Consider the following 21,030-nt stretch of genomic DNA (forward strand, 5'->3'; position numbering starts at 1 on the left):
AACAGGGAATACTTTTTCTCTTATAGCATTCATATAAATGACTGAACCTTTTAGCTGAAAATTTCCAAAGCAGTACAGGCTGGACCCATACCCAGCCCGGAGAATTTCAGCCATAATATTTTTTGTCTGCAAAGTTATAAGCAGCTGAAAACAGAGTTACATAATGGAAAGTGTTAGGCAACCTAACTATAGATGTTGCTACCAGCTCCACCTACACTAATGAAATAATAAACCTACTGAAGTTTTTCTCTCATATTACGCCTGAATAGATTGTATGTCATGATCCTAGAGCTTCTCTATACAAATTTGATATATTTTTGTTTTAGGTGTGAATTGTGTTCCTCTGTCAAGAAAAATGGTCAACTTCTATACTTTCTCCTGCTCACTCCTAAATTTGTTGTAGCAACTTTAATGGTGTAGATCAGGGATGTCAAACCTATTGGGCCCAGCAGGTTGGATTAGTTAATGGCATGGAGCTGGTCCACAGGCTGGATTGGGCCCATAGGCTTGCCCCATGCGCTGCATCCAGCATGAGGGTAGTTGGCTGTGAGCACCACAAGTGCTTCAGATCTGTCGTGCATGCCATGTGAAAGTCAGAACTGGATCTGTATCATGTTCATGCCAGAACCGGCCCCATGCACTGTATGCAGTGCCTGTCCAAGACCTGTGGGCGGCACATAGGACCGGATGATTGGGCTCTGAAGACCATACTTTGATACCCAAGACTTTTGATGGTGTCGATCATAGGCGTTGATCTATGGCCCTTGAGGACAATCATGTTGAGAATGTTTGACTGCAAGTTGAAAATGTGTTCCCTGGGCTGTAGTCTTAATTTTTAAAGTATCATTTGAATTGGCCCTGATAATCTTCCCTCCTTCCATCCCTTCTTTTATTGCTCCATTAGTTCTGATGTGAACTGGGAGTGTCCTGAGCAGCTGACATACCCTCTTTGCTCCAGTTTCTTAGCACCTCCCCTGAGTGACATGCTGCATGACAGGAGAAGGGAAGAGGGAATAAGTCTGGACTAATCAATTGCTTGCTTCCTTGTGAGGCAGTGGTGAGATGCAGAAAATGAGTTTGAGGAGATCTGCCTCAACTGGAGGGTACTGTCAAGGAAAGACTGGAGGATGGTTCCCCTTCACCATACAACTACTCCACAGCAGGGCAACTGTGACCCAAACCAGGGTAAAAAAAGAAGCTGGAAACTCGCAACCCATGACAGCTCCCTGATTATCTGCCCCAGCTCAGATTAGAGCCATTTGAGGGCACTTCTGGCTGTGCGTGCTGACAACAGCTCTTTAGAGACTCTGTGGGCATGTCTACACATGGGCCAGACTGCAGGTACTAAATGAGTGCTCAGTAACCAGTATTACTGCGCAGTCCTGATGCCATATGGGTTTTTTCCCATGTTACTTCACAGTAGCAACAAACTACTGCACTGTAGCTCATTGCCACTGTGCAGTCGTGTCAGCATTATGGTTCATGTCCGGTTTGTATAGACGTGCCCTGCATGTACCAGCCTCAGTCTGGAGATAGCCAGATCACTGCACATTCTGGACACTTTCCTTTTGCACTTCTAACACACATCTGTGGCAGGAATTGCCAAAAAACAGGCATAAAAACTGGCTAGGTTAGCAGTAGGTCCAAGGGAGACCTCTGAAGACTTGTGGGAGGTTTTGACCTTGCAAAGGAATACAATTGATTAGAGAATCTGCCCTGATTAATTGATTCCAACCCCTTCAGCTGTGAAATTATATGTTTGTGCTTCAAGTTTAAAATGTAGGACACGACCAGCGTTTCCTCTAAGCTGTGTGGCATGCACGGCCATGCAGGTGCGCTCATGCTGCACTGCCAGGCGTGGCTGCATGGCCGCACAGCTTAGAGGGAACACTGGCCAGGACTGGTGTAGATCTGTTTCTGCTTTGGGAAATGTTTCCAAAAAAGAATATTGGATAGAGGGAGTTTTTTGAATTGTACAGAATTTATGGCAACACCAGTTTAGATTGGCTGATAGCATTTTTCCTCTGTTTTCTCAAGCTAATCTGTTTGACATGGTGGGGAAAAAAGCTGTCCGGTAGATATAGCACTCCCATCACTTTCAGTACTGGTGTGTAGCAACACCTTAAAATTTTCAGTGTAGACAAGGATTAAAAGTTCTGTAGATACTTTACTTGCAGTACAAAAAGCTGCCTATGTGTTAGACTGATTCATAGATTCATAGAGTTGGAAGGGACCTCAGTGGGCCATCTAGTCCGACCCCCTGCCCCTGGCAGGCAAGAAAAGAGTCACCAACCCTGGGGTCATGTGATCCCTGCCAGGTGCCTGTCCAGACTCATCTTGAAGACCACCAAAGATGGGGCAAGCACCACCTCCCTTGGGAGCCCATTTCAGATTCTGGCAACCCTGACCATGAAGAACTTTGCCTAAACCTTCTCTCTAGTTAAACCTTCTCTCTAGCAGCTTATGGACATTGTTCCTTGTCATTCCAGGGGGTGCCCTGGTGAACAGATCACCTACTTCATGTTGCTCTTTCCTTACAAATTTATACCTGCCACAGGGTCCCCTCTCAGCCTTCTCTTGGAGAGGCTGAGGAGGTTAAGGTCCCTTAGCCTTTCCTCGTAGGGCCTTCCCTGAAGGCCTCTAATCAGGCGAGTGGCTCTTCTTTGGACTCTGTCCAAGTTGTCCACATCCCACTTGAACTGCAGCATCCAGAACTGGACACAATACTCCAGCTGTGGTCTGACCAGTGCCGCATAGAGGGGAGAATCACTTCCCTGGACCTGTTTGTGAAGCACCTACGGATGCACGACAAGGTGCGATTGGCTCTGCCGACTGCTTCATCACATTGGCGACTCATGTTGATCCTGGAGTCAACAATGACTCCAAGATCTTTTTCTGCCTCAGTGGAGCTGAGAAGGTAGCCCCCCAGCCTGTAGGTATGATGGCAGTTCCTCCTCCCTAGATGTAGCATCTTGTGCTTGTCCTTATTGAATTGCATTCTGTTGCTCTCTGCCTACTCCCCAGACTGTCTAGGTTGGCCTGGATCTGGTTCCTCCTCTCCAGGGTGTTAGCTTCATTCCATAATTTTGTCATCCACGAATTTGGACAGGGTGCTTCCCACCCCCTCATCCAGATCACTGGTGAAGATCAGAGCAACATGAACTGAGCCCTGAGGAACTCCACTGCACACATCTTTCCAGGTTGACACCAACCCATTCACTACCACCCTCTGAGTGCAACCCTTGAGCCAATTTGCTACCCAGTTTACCATGTAACCATCCAAGGCAAATCACCTCAGTTTATTTATAAGGATGGTATGGGATACCTTGTCAAAGGCCTTCTTGAAGTCCAGATAGATAATATCCACCGCGACTCCTGCATCTAAACAATTGGTGGCCTTGTCGTAAAAGGAAACTAGGTTAGTCAGGCAGGTCCTGCCTGCTACAAACCCATGTTGGTTACCCAACCACATAACGTTAGCCAGCGGGCTCCCACCGATACGCTCCTTGATAATCTTTTCTTGGATTTTCCCAGGGATAGAGGTACGGTCTATAGTTCCCCAGGTCCTCCTTTCTCCCCTTAAAGATTGGGACGACGTTAGCCCTCTTCCAATTCTCCGGAACCTGACCCGACCACCATGAGCACTCATATATCCTTGCCAGTGGATCAGCTATGACCCCTGCTAATTCCTTCATTACCTGTGGGTAGAGTCCCTCCGGTTCTGGTTATTTGACTACATCCAGTCCCTCCAAGTGTCTTTTTACCATGTTGGCACTGACCATTAGTTGGCAGCCTGTAGTAGACCCCCGCCACCAGATTCACCCCGAGTCCCTGCTTGACCACCCTCTGACCCTAATTTGATTATGGAAGATGTGTACTGTTCTTTGACATAGAGAGCAACTCTCCCACCTTTTTTTCCCTACTCTTTCTATCCTATACAACCTATAGCCCTCTTTTCCCACCACCCAGTAGTGAGAAGAGTCCCACCAGGTTTCAGTTAGTCCCACTAGGTCAAGGTTGTTGCTTGCTAGCAAGAGCTCTAGATCATCCTGCTTGTTTCCCATGTGTCTTACTAACTCAGGCTTTGATCTTAAAGTTTCCTAAGCTTTCCTCAGTCTCCTTCATGTTTAACTGCTTCGTAGTCTCTGTTATCTTGTATGTAAGGAGACTATTACAAGAAGTTCTGTTATAAATTTATGATGTCTTTGTTTTTTACGTTTTCTTGAAAGCTTATCCTTAAAGTTTGAAATATATTTTGCCTTCTGACTATTTTTAAGTGGTAGGGAATAAAAAGGAGTCAGCACTCTGGCATACAAACCATCATACCACTAAGGTAAAGATTAGACTCAGGCACTTGTTCAAATAATCAAATTGCCCTTCTCTTTATGACACCACCACCACTCAACCCCACCCCCAGTAATCAGATTCTGTTCCAGGAAAATTATAACATTTTTATAATGTTCCAGGTTTAAAGTCTAATTATTGGAGGGTTGTTTAAAATTCGTGTCCTCCTCCGCTCTTCTCCCCCCACCTGCCCGTCCAGATCTGCGAGGCAGTGAGGAAGGTAGCATAAGGGTGGCAGACAGTGGGGAGGCAAGTAAGGGAGGGCAGGCAGCCCAACTTTTGCCCCTTTCCCCCACTCTGATACCTGTCCCCCAACCACCTGCCCTTCTTCTTGGTGCCTGCCCCTCCCTGGCCAATTGCACCAAACCCCCTTGCTGCTGCATGCTTTGCTGCTCCGTGCTGGGTTCTGTGCTGTTCAGTGCCTCTATACCATGTCCCTTACTGCCCCACACCTCCACACCGGGTCCCTCGCTACTCTGTGTGCCATACTGCCCCATGCCTTTTGCAAGATCCCTCACTGCCCTGTCTCTCAGTACCAAGTTCCTCAGGACCCCATGCTTTGCTGAGTGGATTCCTGCCACATCTTCTGATTCTAGGTACTACATTTTCCCTTGATACTCAATTCTAAGGCAAGAGGTTGCTTTCCCCATGCTGAGTGGAAAAACCTCATTGTTGCAACCCAGTAAATACAGTAATCAAGGTGTACATAAGAATGGTTACAGTATATATGATTGACCTGCACCCAGTTAAAATTTGTCTTTGAGCAAATTAATGCACATTCTATTCCTTCTCTATAAACTGGTACGTAATTATGAGGTATTCTGGCAGGCTAATTATTGTAAAGGCCTCTTAATAGGTATAAACCATTTTAGGAGGTATATGGTATAAAGTAAATTTTGGTCAAATATATCATTAAGAAAGCTATCTGAAGTGTCTGATCATCTAAGGTTCTGAATTCTTTCACTTCTGTTAATTTCTTTAGATCTTAGTGAAGTCAGAGGGTTTTTGCAGGACTAAAGTCACTGTGGCTTTTTTTCTCTTTTCTGTCCGTTCCTTAAATATATTTTTGTGATATACTTGCATGTATTTACTATTCTTCATCACTGTACAACATGATCTTTTTTTGTCATTTCATCCTGTCAGTGGACAGTATTGGGCTGTAATAGATTGGGGATGTATCAAATTGTGAACTCTGTTTTGTGAATACTACTTTTTGTAATATTTGTTGTGATGGTCAATTTGTGCTACAGTTTCCATGCTGTGTTTTAAAAACAGATCTGACAGGCAAGTCAATTGTAAATAATGTCATGCTCGTGCTAGGGTGTGGGATGCCTTGGAAGGAGTTAATGTGTTATCAAGGGCCTTCAGTGCTTAAAGAATTCCCAAGCAGACTCAGTAGAAACTCTTGAAATCAATAGTAATAAAATGGAAGATTCCCAGTATTACAGTGAATAAGAATTCAACTCCACAACTGATAAATTAAGGAAGTCTACTAAGTTTTCTCATTCAGCGCATTTGGAAGCCTTAATTCTTACTGGATTAAACCCTGGCTTTTTTTACAACAACGTGGTAAGATAACTTTTTGTAGTTATTCGGTTGACTTTTAATGAAACAAAGATACTGAAACTATTGTGAATGACATATTACTATATGGCAGTTCTTCTTATATTAGGTAGCCTATTTATAACGTCTAAAATTTAGGTGTTTTTGATCTATTATGCTTGTAATTTTAATGTAGCCATAATAAACTTATTTCATAAAACCATCACTTGTACAGCCTGAATATGTTACGTACTTTGCCAGGGGTATGTGTAAAATACTTTAAGAACTACTGCCATAAAGAATATCCTCTTGTAGCTCTTAGTTTGCTTCTGTATTTGTAAAAATAGGTAATGCCATTTTTTAGATAAATATGGAAAAGTAAATAGTTAAAAAGATTGATGATGCACTTTAAATCTCTCTAAAGAATTGCAAACTATGGTAGATTTAAAAAAAAAATCACAGACTGCAAAATTGGGCCCTGCATTTGGGGTACATAAGAATGGACATGAGGGACTATATTCTCATTTTAATGCACAGGTATTTGTATTGGCAGCTCCCTAGTCATTGGAATGACAAAATGTATATACATTGTAATTAAGGTTCTCTCAGCTACAACTAAGTTCTTGCTTCCTTGCCACATTTTTCTCTCTTATATCTCTAAAATACTCCTTTTCCATCCCTCCTGCTAAAACTATGATGCATGCATTGCTCATCTCACCTTGACTATTTGTTCCTTTTTGGCCTCTCCCTATTTCATCTCACCTATGTTCACTCTACCCTTTTCAAAATGTCAGTGAGAGCCAGGATTTTTTTTAAATTGTAGTCTATATCATGGCTTGCAATATCATGTTTGCATTCATAAATGTGACTCAGTTTTGAGATCTCCTAAGCACCTAAAATGTTTCATAGTTCAGTGGGAACTGCTGAATGCTTAGTGCTTTTGAAAATCACCAGTTCTTGTGGTTAAACATGAATTAATGCTAGTTGCAGTTCCAGTTTTTGAAATCTTGTCCAAAATTAATTTTATTTTACTGTTGTGACCCTGTCTAATCTTATTTTCTAATTTCCATCACAGTAATTCTGTTAGCAATTTCAAGACAGTTGTCATGGCTTTCAAGACACTCTGTAGTTACTTCCTGCCTGTCAGTTTTCCTTAAAATCCTCTAATGTCCCCTCTGTTTCCTCTACATAACCCAAATATTTTTCTTGACCATTCTTTGTTTCCTGTGCACATTTTTAATTTTGTATATACAAGAAGCAAGGTTTGTTTGGTAATATCTTTTATTGGGCCAACTATATTTTATATATATAAACAACAATATAGCCCTAACTTTGTGCAGTCATACATACTTTCCTTTGCGGTGGAACCATCTTTCACTGAATGCTTGTCAAGAGCATTTCCTCAAGTAATTCCTGGCTACCTATCTGTTTGCTATTCTGTCTGTAAAAGCTGCATTCTACATTTTGTGTTCTGTATCTTATTTTGATTTCTCATTGATTCATGCTTTTAAACTGTGAAATCTTTGACATTTGCTGTTGTTACTTATTCCAGATGTTTTAGAATGCCATAGCCTTCTGATGGTATATATTAAATTGCAAAACTAGGTGAGGCAACAAGTCCAGCTATGAACTGATATCAATATAATTTAGTAACTTAATTAAATAGCCTATTTTATCTCTAAAACATGGTTTTGATCAAACAGTTCTCTCAACCAAACATTTTTCTCATTAACATAAGAGGACAAAATTCAATCAAATGAAAGGAAACAGGATGATGAATATCTAAATAGACATTTATAGACATGAGCTGTCTGTAAATCTAGTAAGATTGCTGTTGGCCATAGTCTTAAAATGCATAAATGCCAGGAGTTTCTTTTAATGGAGTGTAAAAAAATGAACAGTTAATGTTAGAGAATCCTGTTGCCTCAAGTTTACCTTTAAAATATAGAAAAAACTAATCTTTACAGGAAAAAAATCCTCTACTCTTCTGAATTGTTTTGCAATGTTTCGTTATAAAGAAAATATATAAATTAACCAATGAAATGATAGTTTTTTTTCTAGGAAGAATCAAACTGAATATCTATCTGAAAAGTACTGATGGTAATCAGTTGGATTTTTGCATGATGTGAAAAGTGTATCAGCTTGTTTGTATTTCATAATAAAATGTAATTGGCAGTGTTATTTAACATCACCGCTAAAGGGGCTATTTTCACTGAAGGGACTGCTGTTTGAATTCTTATCCTTGCAGACAGTCCAGACTTTCTCAGTAGCTGCATGCTTCTCTAGATTGTGACAAAAATAAAGTAACTTAATGTTACTACCCATGTAAAATTGGGATGTGACATTGATGAGGAAAATAAATAGTTAAGCATTACATTAAAATATGTAGACATTTGTCTACTTAGACATTTAACACAATAAGCAAAAGGTTTCACAATTTGTCAGAAATTAAGACAATTAGTATTAGTAGCTAGCTACTATAAAACTTATCTGTGGAAATAGCTTGTTTTGTTTGACTCCTTGCACATCTTTATTTCTAAGCTAATGTCCCAAAGAATCAAATATGTTTAGCTGAGGTTTGATCATTTCCCTGCTATTTCAGTAGCCAGAAATAAAATTCTCACATATATTCATTTAAACTGATTTGTATATTGATTTCTGCCCCACCTCACCCCCTTTGAAAATGTTTCCTTCTGACAATGATTGTTATTTGTTTCTGCTGATATTCTTCAAATGACACCTAAGGTTAGCTATTTAGTATATCATTTCTAACATTGGAAGTGGTGTTGCAGAAGCAAAAATACGTATTGCTGACCTTTCACCACTTCCATTGTTAAAGAGGGCTGTCAAGTCTGTTTAACCAAAATGCAGACATTAATGAGTTATATGAAAAATAGTGCTATTTAAAACCAATTGCACATTCCTCATTCATTCAAAGCTCCTATTGAAGCAAATAGGAATAAGAATTTTAAGATTTGTTGCATAATTAGGATAAGAGGACTATTCAAAACATTCTGAGTTTAAAAGTTACCGATCTTTTTTTCTTTAGGTGTCTGATGTCCAAAGCAGCTGCAGATCACGAGCTCCCTCTCCGTGTGACATCACTAGAGCACGCTAGACTGGTGATGTCACACATACCACAGAACCCCGCTGCAGAATGGAGCAGGCCTATAAGGGTAAGGTAAGTTTTCTCCCTCCACCACCACCCTTTTTAAAACAATATTGCATGGTTTTGTAAGATTCCTAATATTCTTTATTTTATGTCCTTGATATAAAATAAGGATTTTTAAAAATCTTATAAAACTGCATAATATTGTGGTTGTGTGTGTGTTTATTTAAAAAAAAAAAAAAAAAACGTTTAGCCCTTACCCCCTATATCCATATCCTGGCTCCAGTCTGCTTTGGGGTTCCATGCTGAATATGCCATAATCAGAATAGTGTATGCTGGGGCATCACGGAGAGTGGAGTCAGCATTCCATGGCTGCTCTGGATGTCGGAAACCTAATTAAAAGGTAAGTTTTAACTTCAGAATGTGTTGAATGTATCCCTTACCTTAGTTCTGTGGGAATATTCAGCACATGGTTATAAAGTGCATTCACATTTTTGTTAAATGTAGTTGTAATCCACCAGTAAAGAACAAAGTTTTTTTTTTTTTTTTAGACAGACTTGATTTAATTTGTGCAAAAATACAGGTAGCATAACTTTTCTACCATAACATAAGACTGTTTTTTATTATCTCCTGTTACTAAATGGTAATTAGGAGTCAGGTTAGCATGAAAAAGTATTGATATTAGTAATCTCTTTTGGTTCTGCCCGCTATTCAAAACTGAATTGTTTCTATTTAAAATGATCAGCAGACAAAGTTATGAATATTGACTAATATATTATGCCTGTGCTCTAGAACGAGTTGAAAAAAATGAGTGAGAATAGTTCACATCACTTTAAAGAACACTGCCTTCAGTCAAACAGTGATAAGGAAAGGAATGCTTTCCCTTACCTTGGTTTGGAGCAGCTGCATAATTACCCCACTTCTACTGATATAACCCCATAGGTTTTGCTAATGGTTAGAACCCACGTATAGCTCCTTACTGAGCAGATTTGTCTGTGGAACCATGAAGTGATAGATTTAATATCTAGTCTTTGGCACTGCCCTAAAACTTCTTCTGGAGTTTCCTGAGTAGCCATACCCTTATCCTTTGTACAACAGAATTACAGAGGCTCTTCTGCATAGTCCCACGCGTTCTTTGCTTATAGAAAATAAATAGCATTTTGAACTTAAAGGAGCCATTTTTTATTCCATTTGTTGATAGATTCCATATTGAATCAAGTCACGTTTAGAACTTTATTTTCAACCGTGAGAATTAAAAATGTTAAATTAAGCTTAAATTCTGTAGAAACTAACTGACTACCAGGGAAGTGCTTGCAATAGGGATGGTGCCATGACTAAGCTCAGTCCCATCCTTACCTCTCAGTAAACTGCTTTTTCTGTAATAGACTATAAGTAGGGGTCTACTTAATTCACGGTTTGATGGTTTTCACAGAAACTGCAGAAAACAGCATTGTCCACAGTTGCCAGGAAATACTGCATTGGCCGCGATTTCCTGCAAAATCAACCTGAAAAAGCCAGCATGTTCATACAACACACTGTTTTAGAATGTTCCAGTGCTTACCGCAATACAAAGACAACGTGACAGTCACGGCAGCCATAGATCATGCAACTGAGAGTTAATTGGCTAGTGACATAGACTAAGTGAAGGTGCCAATTAGTGAAGTGAAAATGTTTCTATAAATTAGTATTTCTAAACTTGTTGTAGAATGCTGCATATAATAATAAATTATAATGTTACCATTCATATTGTATACAACTCTATATTTATAATATATTTAAATTTCAATTAAAAAAATTAATATTTAGATTCATAATAACGATAAACTATATGATATAATTTATTTTCTTTGGAATTTGCTGTTAAATTAAATGGTATATGCCTCCACCAATAAGCTGCAAGGGGTGCGGCCACCAGGAAATGCCTGCAAAATCAACTCTTTATGCCGTGACCAAACCGTGAAAATTGCTTTGTCTCACCATGAGTTAAGTAGAACCCTAACTATAAGACCGTATGAACTATGACACGCGAAATAATGTTCTATTTGCCTTTATATCTGAGACCACATTAGCAGATTTTTTTTTTCTGCAATTAGCCTTTATGCAAGCCCCTACCCTCTGATGAAAGCTGTATATATCTGCACCATGATAGCTTGAAGGATGTTTGTTTCATTGAACCAGTTTATTCTCTTCTTTCCTGTGCACTTTTGAGGAATGGGGTCCATGTGTGTGCTGTATATTTTTATATATTCTCATACTTGCCTCCAACAACTAAGTCAAGAATGGGTAAAGTACAGCCTGCAGGCCATATTTGGCCTGTGAATTAATCCTGTCCTATCTGGCCTGCAGACTGCTGACGGGAGTCTGAGGAGGGAGGGTTGTGTCCCACGCCATGCAGCTCTGCCACATCCAGGGCCAAGCCAGGTCATGCAGCATGCCGACTCCTCCATCCCCCTGCCCTCCCTGCCCCCTGGCTTCTGGGTGGCACTGCAGCCACCAGCAGCTGGGCCTACATGGGATAGGGTGCGATGCAGCACCCCCAATAGCTGTCCTGCCTGCTGTGATGAGCCACTGCTGCTGCAGCACTGCTAGTCAATGCTAGCCATGGGGAGAAGGGGCAGGGGGTAGGGATTGGCTCAAGGCAGCCACCCCTAACTCTTCTGTTGTGGCAGCAGTGGTTCATCATAGCAAGCATGCAGGACAGCTACTTTGCACACTGCATTGTGCCCTGTCCTATGTGGGCTTGGCTGCCAGCAGCCACAGTGTCAGAACTGCACACACCAACAGGAAGGTGGTGGAGGGGAAATGGAGGGGGTGGGAAGATGCAGCGGAGCAGAGGATACTTCATGGCCCAGCCTGGCCCAGCCCCAGATGTAACAGAGTAAAGCGGTGCAGGACACAACCTTCCCTCTTCAGATTCCCAGGCTAGGGACAGACAGTCAAAAAGCCTGAACCTGAGTTGATTCAATCTTTGCAGGTTAGTCCAACCTGACTAGGCTAAACTGGTTTGTAACAGTAAAGACATCTGCTCTGAACTGAAGAAATGCAGGCACATGTCAGCAGTGGCTCAGGCTAAAGTCGGGGGGCATTAGAGGAACACCCTTCCTTTCCTTGTACAGTGCTGAGCTGAGGGGGGAGGTGTGGCCAGGCCCTGGCAGGACTCTCTGATTAGGGAGGGGTTCTCTCCCTCCTTCCCTTCCCCCCCCCCCCATTGATAACAGAGCATTGAGTTACACAGCAGGGAGTTATACAGGGATTTGTTAGCATTTATCACCCCATTAGCAAAACAGCCTCTCTCAGTAGTTCATGCTCTTCTTAAACAACTTTTTCCAAGGAAGGAAAGGAGGGACATTACCAGCTACCAGTTGATCAGCTCCAAAAAGCCCTAAGTCGACACTGTGCTGTCTGCCTTTGTCCTGTTTCCCACAGCCAGCATGTGGTATGCTAGCTAATGCTTAGAGCTGTCTGTGTAAGGCAGAAGGGAGGGGGGAATCCCTGCTTGAGCAGGGAGTGGTGAGGGGGAGGGAGGTGAGCAGGAGGAAGCCAGGCAGATGCCTCATACGTGCAGTCTCTGCTGGAGCTGCAGCCAGGGAGCAGAAGGGAGGGGCCAACCCTGCTGGGCTGGAGCAGAGAACAGAGCTCCGCCCAGAGTTGCAAAGCATCTGGGATGCTGAAGGACTCTGATTTAATTTAAACCAGGAAGGGGTCTGGGACAGACCTTGCATAAACTGGTTTGACCCAGTTCAAATGAGTCTGATACTACATTCAGCCAGGTTTGTTGAATGTACTACATTGAACCAGATTTGTCTCTGATCATTTAGACCGATTTTATGTGTAAAGTCTGTCCCTAGCCCCAGTGGTGGCCAGCAGGCTGGATGGGATCAGTTCCCCCCCAACCCCAGCCCCTAACAACTCACCAAAACTCCTCGAGTTGTCCTCCAGCCCAAATAATTGCCCACCCATGAACATTTTGACTACAGGAAGAGTATTCCATTTCAACTTTGCCAGCGTGTGCATTTATCAAAACTGCACATAAATGATGGGGAAGCAAACAGATTGTGGAGCTATCCAGAGATTTTAAACTGGATTAAATATATTATCTTTTTTAAAAATTAGAATTTATTTTATTTTTCTTTAAATTTAGAAAAATATAACCTACAATCATTTTTTTTTTTTCCTTTCCACAACTGGTTTTTAATAAAATAAAGGCTCACAATCCATTCTTATGCACAGATCTTTGCTTGTGTCCATTCTGTAAGTAGATACACAGTTTGTTACTTCAGAGATTACTCAGTGGCCACATCCACCTAATTTAAATTCCCTTTCCCTGCCTAAATCAAAATATCAGTCTTCTCTGGAGGTAAATAACTCTATCTTTAAAAAATACATTTTGTCTCATCATTCCTTGTCCAAAGATCTTACTCTGTTCCATCACTCCTTGTCCCGCAGCTATTTTTCACATCTTTACTTTATTGTCTTTTCATGTATTTTTGTCTGTGTTCAGTGCAAGATTTACTGCATTATCATGTCCTGAAATCATTCATAGTCGTTTATTTATTTGATACACTGCAGCAGTAATATATCATTTATGGATACATAAATGTATGTATCTGTAATTCTGTTAAATCATGTATGTAACATTTGAAGTAAAAATAAAACTGTATAAATTAACATTGCTTTATTGCTATGAACAGTTGGCTTGACTGCTCACACTAGTAAGTGAAATCAACCCCCTAATTAGGTTGTATTGCATGTTATATTTTTTGTTAGTTTCTGAAGCAGGAAACCTGTCACCAATGTGCAGCATGGGCACTGTATAATCTGGTCAGATTATATTTAGGGAAAATTAAAACACAAATGTATTAAAGCATTAATATTATGTGGCATCCATGTATCATTTTCCATTTAACTGCTTTGGCATTTTGTAATGTTTATTAAAGAATAGAGGAGTAGTCGCTCATTCTGCTATATGACATGTATCGTCTTTAAATCTTGAAACAAGCCAGCCAAGCTGAGTGATTATGCTGTGCAGTGGGTAAATCTGCAGAGAATGGATAGGAAAGAATTCTCTCATATTACCATGAAAAGGTCACTGCTGCAGACAACTGAAGGGTTGTAGCTTCAAGCTTCCAGTCTTTCCTGCCCCCAAACTCCATGCATACTGGGTGGGGTGCAGGTAGCCCATGTGGAGCAGAGTTCTGCTGTAGGCAAAGCATACACACCAAACATGGACAAGTCCTGCTTCTCTTACTGCAGGATACTGTTTTCATTGTCTCATGACAAGAGCAGCCCACTCAGTCCAATTCTTTCTTCTGATTTTTAATCTTCAGCACATTTGCCTAATTTGGTAAAGAACTGAGTAAATTTAATGGAGCTATATCAGTAATTTTTATTAATAATTACAGTTGTAGTCCACTTTACTGAAGAAAATGATACATATGCACATTACTTATTTAACATAGCAGAATATGTCTCAGCTAAACTTTCAGCTTGGCAGAGCAAGTATTCATAATTCATTATACATGCCCAAGTTTGTTTTGCTTTTTGTTTTGCTTTTAAATGGGCATCAGAGTTAGGTCAGACATTAAATAAAAATGTTCTCAAACCTACAAAAGAAAAGGTAACTTTGGAAACTAGTCAATTATGCAGTGTGGTTACATGACCTAGGAAGTGATTCTGTTTCCTCCTGCCACATGGAGTTAGGTTGTCAGCACATCATTTATTATTGATATACTGGCATAGTAACAGAGGGAAAACTTCAGATACTTTGGTATTAATAATGTTACCAAAGAAATGCTTATATTTTCAACCCTGCACAAGAAAAAAAATCAATGCAAATACTTCATCGCAGTGGGGGCTGGACCTAATGATCTTGTAAGGTCCCTTCCAGCCCCTAACATCTATGAAAGTTTCATCTGAAAAAATAAACCATTTTTAATTATTTGAAATACAAAAACCTAATACTCTTTCACAATAAGAAAGCTCTTTCCCCTCTATTTTCTGTTATGTCTGACACAGTCAAGGTATGAAATTTACTTTTGGATAAAGAACAACCATAGGAAAAAGTAATCCAACAAGTTTTGTTTTGGTTTTTTTGCAAAATTATGATAAACGTTTTTATTTTTCTGAAGTGTCTGTACCAGTCATATAATGTGTGTGTATGCTAAAGTAAAATTCGTGTTTTAGGTCCTAATCTTGTAAACATTTAAACATGAGACCATATATGTGTGGACTGTCATATGGAATTCATAGGGATTACACACATGTGCATAATTACTCCTGTAAGTAAATTTAAGCACACACATATAAATGCTTGCAGAATTGGATATTAATTTTCAACAACCTGAAAAAATAAACATTCTGTAAGAATTGTTACGATATTTTTTTAATTGCAGCATAAGAACTCTATACACAGTTTAGAGTTTCCCTTACACAAGTTGAGAATAGATAGCACTGATGAAACATATATTTTTACCTGTGAATTTCAAAATATATTGCATGCAAATATCATATACTAATATATCAATTAGAAAAAGATAAATAAATGGTATTTTATGTTTGTAGGGAAGATGGTACCTTCGGAAGCAAGGAGTAAAGGAATTACACTGTACCTTGATACGACTGCTAAATGAATTGTTACCATGGGAACCAAAGTTAATGAAAGCTTTTCAGAGAAACAGGTAATTAGCTAATCCGTTGAACAATAATATGAACAAAATAGAAATCATTTCATTTTTCATGACTTATTGCCTTATTTGGCTGTTAACATCATGGTAGCTTTATTTGACAATAGCAGTGTAGTCCAGTGATGCCCATTTTTTTTTTGGCCTTGTGGGTCAGATGTGAGGGCCAGTCTACCACGGGATCCTGTGTAGGGTTGGACTTGGTCACTGTAGGTGGCCACACCATGGCCTGGCCTGGTACAGTGCACCCAGATCTGGCCATGTGCACTGGTACAATCTAGCATGCAGATTGGCTCCTCAATTGCCGAATTTTGGACCCGTGGAGAGCCCATGGGCCTGTGGCCACAGCTCTGTCAGCCAGGGGTTGAGTGCTTCTGATGTAGTCTAAAGAGATGTATGCTTTAGTATTATGGAAGAGCACCAGTAACTCCCAAGGTAAGTTTGAGCAAACTCTGCTTAGCAATAGATTTTTCAAAGCTCTGTAAAAGCTCAGTACCTATTCAAGTAGTCTTGAGAATCACTTTGTCATATCTCAGCCTAACTATGTTTACTGAGCAAACTGGTGTTCATTTGTTTAAGGGAGTTTTTTTTAAATAACAGTACCTAAAAATAAAGAGCAGTCAATGGTATTTTCTTGGCTTTATCCTACATTTGTGGCTCCAGCTAGAGTACAGTTCTCATCAGATTTAGTGTTATTTTGACCTGTGCTTATTTCCATGAGCGCATAATAATATTGAAATGTAAGTAAGACTGTTTGTCCAGCTGAATTAGTATGCAGTTTCATGTACTGTAAAATTGAGGCACCTTAAACCTTGTGCATTGGACCATGGTAAGTGGCTATACACAGGAGCTGGCCTAGCAGCACGTGGATCCCTGGCATCCTCTTCCGTGCCTTACCAACATTGTGAGGCCCCCAGCTGTGCAAGCTACACAAATGGCAAGTGGCTTCCCGCTCCAGAGTCCTCCCTTTCTGTGCAGCTGTGGGACAGGCAGCTGCAGGGGCCAGTAGGCTGCCAGTTGGTCAGCCTTGTACTAGATGCATCCCCTGGTACATGAGAGAACCATTTTAAAACATGGTTGTGATGGTCTGGGGAAAGTCTTGGAGAGGGGGATAATGTATGAGGGGCATGTTAGGAAGGAGACCCTCTCCTTGTGCATAGGCCCCTTCTTACAGTTTAGGACTCTATTTTCAGTTGTATTGCTGTAATATTTCCAGTTAAAAGCTTGATAGTACATTTTGATCTTTGAAAAATGTTGAGGATTAAGTTTCCACTGTTTGGGAGCCATCCTTTTACATTGCTTTAATTCCTTCGTGGTATTCTAAATTCATCTGAGATCATTGGGCCATTTCACACCATTGTTAGCCTCCTGGGCTAGAGGTGTTTGTATAGTCCCTTCATTGTACAGTAGGCCACAATGTCTGATGGGGTCATTTCATCCTTCTTGCTCTCTCCAGCTGGTAGATAGGTTCCTCACAGCTCATCATCCATTCATAACTCTCCATTTTGCACGGTGTAATTTTCAAGGTCTCGATTGAAGAAGGACTATGATGATTTTAAAAGACATCCAGACCATGATAAGTTTACCAGAGAATTATGGAGTAATGAAGAAAGTGAAAATGATACAGGAAAAGAATCTTTTGGTGCAGTAACAAGTACATCTTCAGAATCTACAGAACATCTGGACTTCCTCAAAAATGATTACTCAGACTTTGGTAAGCAGTTATCTGGGATAACCACCTAGATCAGGGGTGGGCAAAATATGGCCCACAGGCCAAATCAGGCCCAAAGAGGAACTTTTTCTGGCCCGTGGTTGGTCTGTTGGCCCCACCTGGCCAAGGTGTTGTTCAGCCCATGGTGCATCCTGCTGCCCCCTGACTACACAGGGGCTGGGGCAGCCCCGCAGCTGGACTGCTATTCTAGGCAGCCCAGGCAATGGCAGGTCCTTCTGGCTGCCAGCGCTGCTGGCCCCAATCCTGTGGTATTGGTAGGAACCCATGCACACAACCCCGACTCCGGCTCACTCCCAGCTTGGCCTGGCGGAGTGGACCAGCTTCAGACCAGCCAGAATTTGCGTGCACAGCCCCGATCCTAGCCTGCCCCATTTCTGCTCTGGACTCGTTCATCTATGCTAAGCAGCAGCAGAGGTGGTGGTGGCCAGGCAGAAGCTGCTGCTCAGCATGGTGGAAAAGCAGCTGCCTCCTCCTTTTTGCTGCAGCCACCCAGAGCCCAGGCTTGGGCTGCCCTGCAGCTCCTCTGAACTGCCACCACTGCCTCACTGGGTGGCCGAGCCTCAGGGCAGCTCAGGCACAGGCTCCAGGTAGCTGCAGCAAGACGGACCCAGCAGTGGTGAGGGGGAGGGGGAGGGGTCGCCTTTCCCCTGTGTTGAAAAGCAGCTTCTGCCCGGCTGCTGCCACTGCTCAGTGTAGGTGGGCAGTTCAGAGCAGGTGCAGGGGAGGCCGAGGTTGGGGCTGGGGCTGTGCTGTGTTGACAGTGGCAGGGAGGAGCCACAGGGCGCGTGGGCTCCAGGCTGTTGAGAGGTGAGGGAGAGGGCAGGGTGCTGACTGGCCCATGGCAGCTCCCCAGAACTGCCTGTGTGGACCTGACCTTAGATATAATACAAGGTCTGCTAATTTTCTTGTTTGGGCTTTTTTGCTGTAACTGTTGCTGCACATTATTATAATGGTAGTATGATTATTTGGGGCAAGATTCTATGCTACACTTTAGAGAAGAGGTAGCCAAGAGAGGGTTCAAAGGTGTCTTTGTTTCCTTAATGGCATCTGATTCTGATCTACATCAGAAGATGAAATGGCTTTCCTAATGCACCTTTAAAATCTCCCTGGGTTCCTTTAATACCTGCAGGGGGGACACAGTCAGCCTTATTGCCTTTTAAACAGGCTGGGTGAGGGGAAGGGTTGTCTGTTAGTCTTGTATTTTAAAAAAAATTGGAATTTTTGTTGTAATGCATGAATTTGTTTGAAATTGAAGTGTTATATCCAATTCTAGAAATTATGCTGTCACTTAGAAGAACAGAAAGACTCTAAATTTATCCATTTATAAACATTCACAGCTTTTCCACGTAATGATTTTTGTAATGAAATTTTAGATTCGTTTTGGAAGGATTTACAGTTAAAATTGCTGGTAATTTAAATTTGTTACCTAAAAGATTTTAGTAAGTATTTAATTGAGGTGATTAATACTGTCAGTACCTCTGAAACTGTTCTTACTGATTCATATTACAACATAATTACAACTACTGTTTCATCTTTAGCTAAGTCCTAGTAAACTGTTAGACAAAAATATCAATTACAAACTTATATATGTATATTTGTTTGTTTTTTGTAAAAACAATTTTGCAGATGAAATGAAACTGTTAGAGATGGATCTGCCTGCAGGAAAAAGCAGGGTACAAAAAAAAGAATCGACTTCTAAAGAAACAAGTAAGTCACTGTTCAAGGCTATGAAACGTCAGTCCAAGCAAAACAGCAATCTGGATGATAGCACAGATGAGCTTTCACCAAGAAAGAAAGCCAGGTTTATTTCAAATGAGGCTCCAGTCCAGAGTTCAGAAAATGATATGCTGACTGATACTGGCTTGAATGAACTGAAACAAAGTGAGCTGCCACCTCCAGAATCATTTGCTTTGATGGATCCTGCAACATCGATATCAAACTTTCTGAAAGGGACCAAACCCATCCAGGCCCTGCTTGCCAAGAATATTGGGAACAAAGTGACCTTAACAAATCAACTGCCACACTCTATAGACACAAGCATATCTACTTCTGAAAAGTCAGGTATGCCATCTATGGAATCATCCCCAAAAAAGCCAGCACTACCCTGCCAGACAACTTCAAAGAGTCCTTTACAGATGGTATACAAAATGCCAAGTGGCCATTGTGTACCAGTAGATCTCCATAATAGCCCAGTGAAAATTCAAATGCAACCCATTACTGACCCTAAAACAGGAGAAAAAATTGTGCAACAAGTTTTTATTTTACCTAAAAATTTTCTTATTCAGCACAAAGAAGGAAAAACTATGACAAAAGAAATTCAGTCACTGCAGCAAAAGACTCCTGAGCTCCGCTGTACTTCTCTCCCACAGACAGCAAATGTCAGTGTTTCTTTAACACCTGTTCTTGTAACTCCAACTATAAATGTCACTACTCAACTATCTAGTACAGTTTTAAACAAGAGTATTACACATTTGTCACAGATGACTAGTCCAGTGACTAGGCCACAACTTTTGCCCTCCATAACCTCAACAAGTAACTTATCATCAACAGTTAAAATGAACCAAAATGAGACTGACAAAAGTAAGGCTGCAGTTTCAGCTGTAGCATTTCCTGTATCTTTAGCTTCACCTGTTGCTTCCATAGCAGGTCAAACTCTGGCATCAGCAACAACACTAAGTGGATCTACAAATACTTCTTGTTCACTCCATAAGGTCACACCACAGCAGTCCAATGACTCCAAAGAAGCTAAACAAGAACTGAAAACAGTGTGTATAAGAGAATCACAGTCCATTCTGGTCACAACTCGAGGAGGGAACACAGGAATTGTTAAAGTGCAAACAAATCCAGACCAGATTTCACCTAATAGTTTATCTGCTAATTCAGTGTTCACATATACACCTCAGCTTCAGACATTTTTGGTGCCAAAATCCACAACACTGTCAACATCTACTTTTTCCTCTGTAGCAACGGCCACAAGTGGTCTCCCATTGGTTTGTCAATCTTCCGTTTCTGGTTTTGCCTCCTCATCAGTGTCTTCTGTTGCTATTCCAGCCATTCCTACTGGTTTAAACCAGATAATGGGAAAGAATCTCAAAATTGCATCAGGGCAGCCTCCTAATGGTGGCAGTTTGGGTCAAGTGATAGAGAAGGCTCAACAAGTGTCTTCTCCTAGCTTCGTGTCCCCTGTTTCACCACCTAGCACTTTGATATCATCTACTCCAAATAGCAATGCTAATATAATTAACATTTCTACAGGAAATATTGGACAAAGTAACGCAGGTATTACGCAGATTCCTTCAACAAAGCAACAAGTTGATATTAAAAACATAAAACACCTTGTGGCACAACCCAAGACTAGCACAGTGACAAATGGAGAGGTTATCAGTGGCACATCAATTCAGAAACTTATGCTGGTCACAAATCCACCTATTATTTCTCCCTGTGGAGCTCCAGGTGTCAATATAATACCTGCTCCAACATCAGCTGGTATTAGTTCCCAGAAATTAGTTTTCATTAATACTCCAATTCCCAATGGCCCATCAAGCACCAGTCTAGCTGCAGAATCAATAAAACCCACCCACCCTTCTCCCTTAGGCAAAACATATGTTAACACAATCAGAAAG

General features: G+C 41.1%; 1 protein-coding gene across 3 annotated transcripts in view; it reads left to right on the forward strand.

Moving 5' to 3' along the window:
* Nucleotides 1-21,030, forward strand: part of KIAA2026 (KIAA2026 ortholog) — a 129,295-nt gene that overhangs the window by 100,753 nt on the left and 7,512 nt on the right. Inside the window, exons 6-8 of one of the 3 annotated variants that reach the window (XM_019517614.1) lie at nt 15,557-15,672; nt 17,202-17,389; nt 19,034-21,008. In XM_019517614.1, coding sequence (XP_019373159.1) covers nt 15,557-15,672; nt 17,202-17,389; nt 19,034-21,008 — 2,279 coding nt within the window. The remainder of the gene's footprint in view (nt 1-15,556; nt 15,673-17,201; nt 17,390-19,033; nt 21,009-21,030) is intronic. The other 2 variants (XM_019517613.1, XM_019517615.1) reach the window with 2 other exon arrangements.

Source organism: Gavialis gangeticus, unplaced genomic scaffold (assembly GCF_001723915.1).
Source record: "Gavialis gangeticus isolate Ggan-Ray unplaced genomic scaffold, GavGan_comp1, whole genome shotgun sequence".
NCBI classification, from domain to species: Eukaryota; Metazoa; Chordata; order Crocodylia; family Gavialidae; genus Gavialis; species Gavialis gangeticus.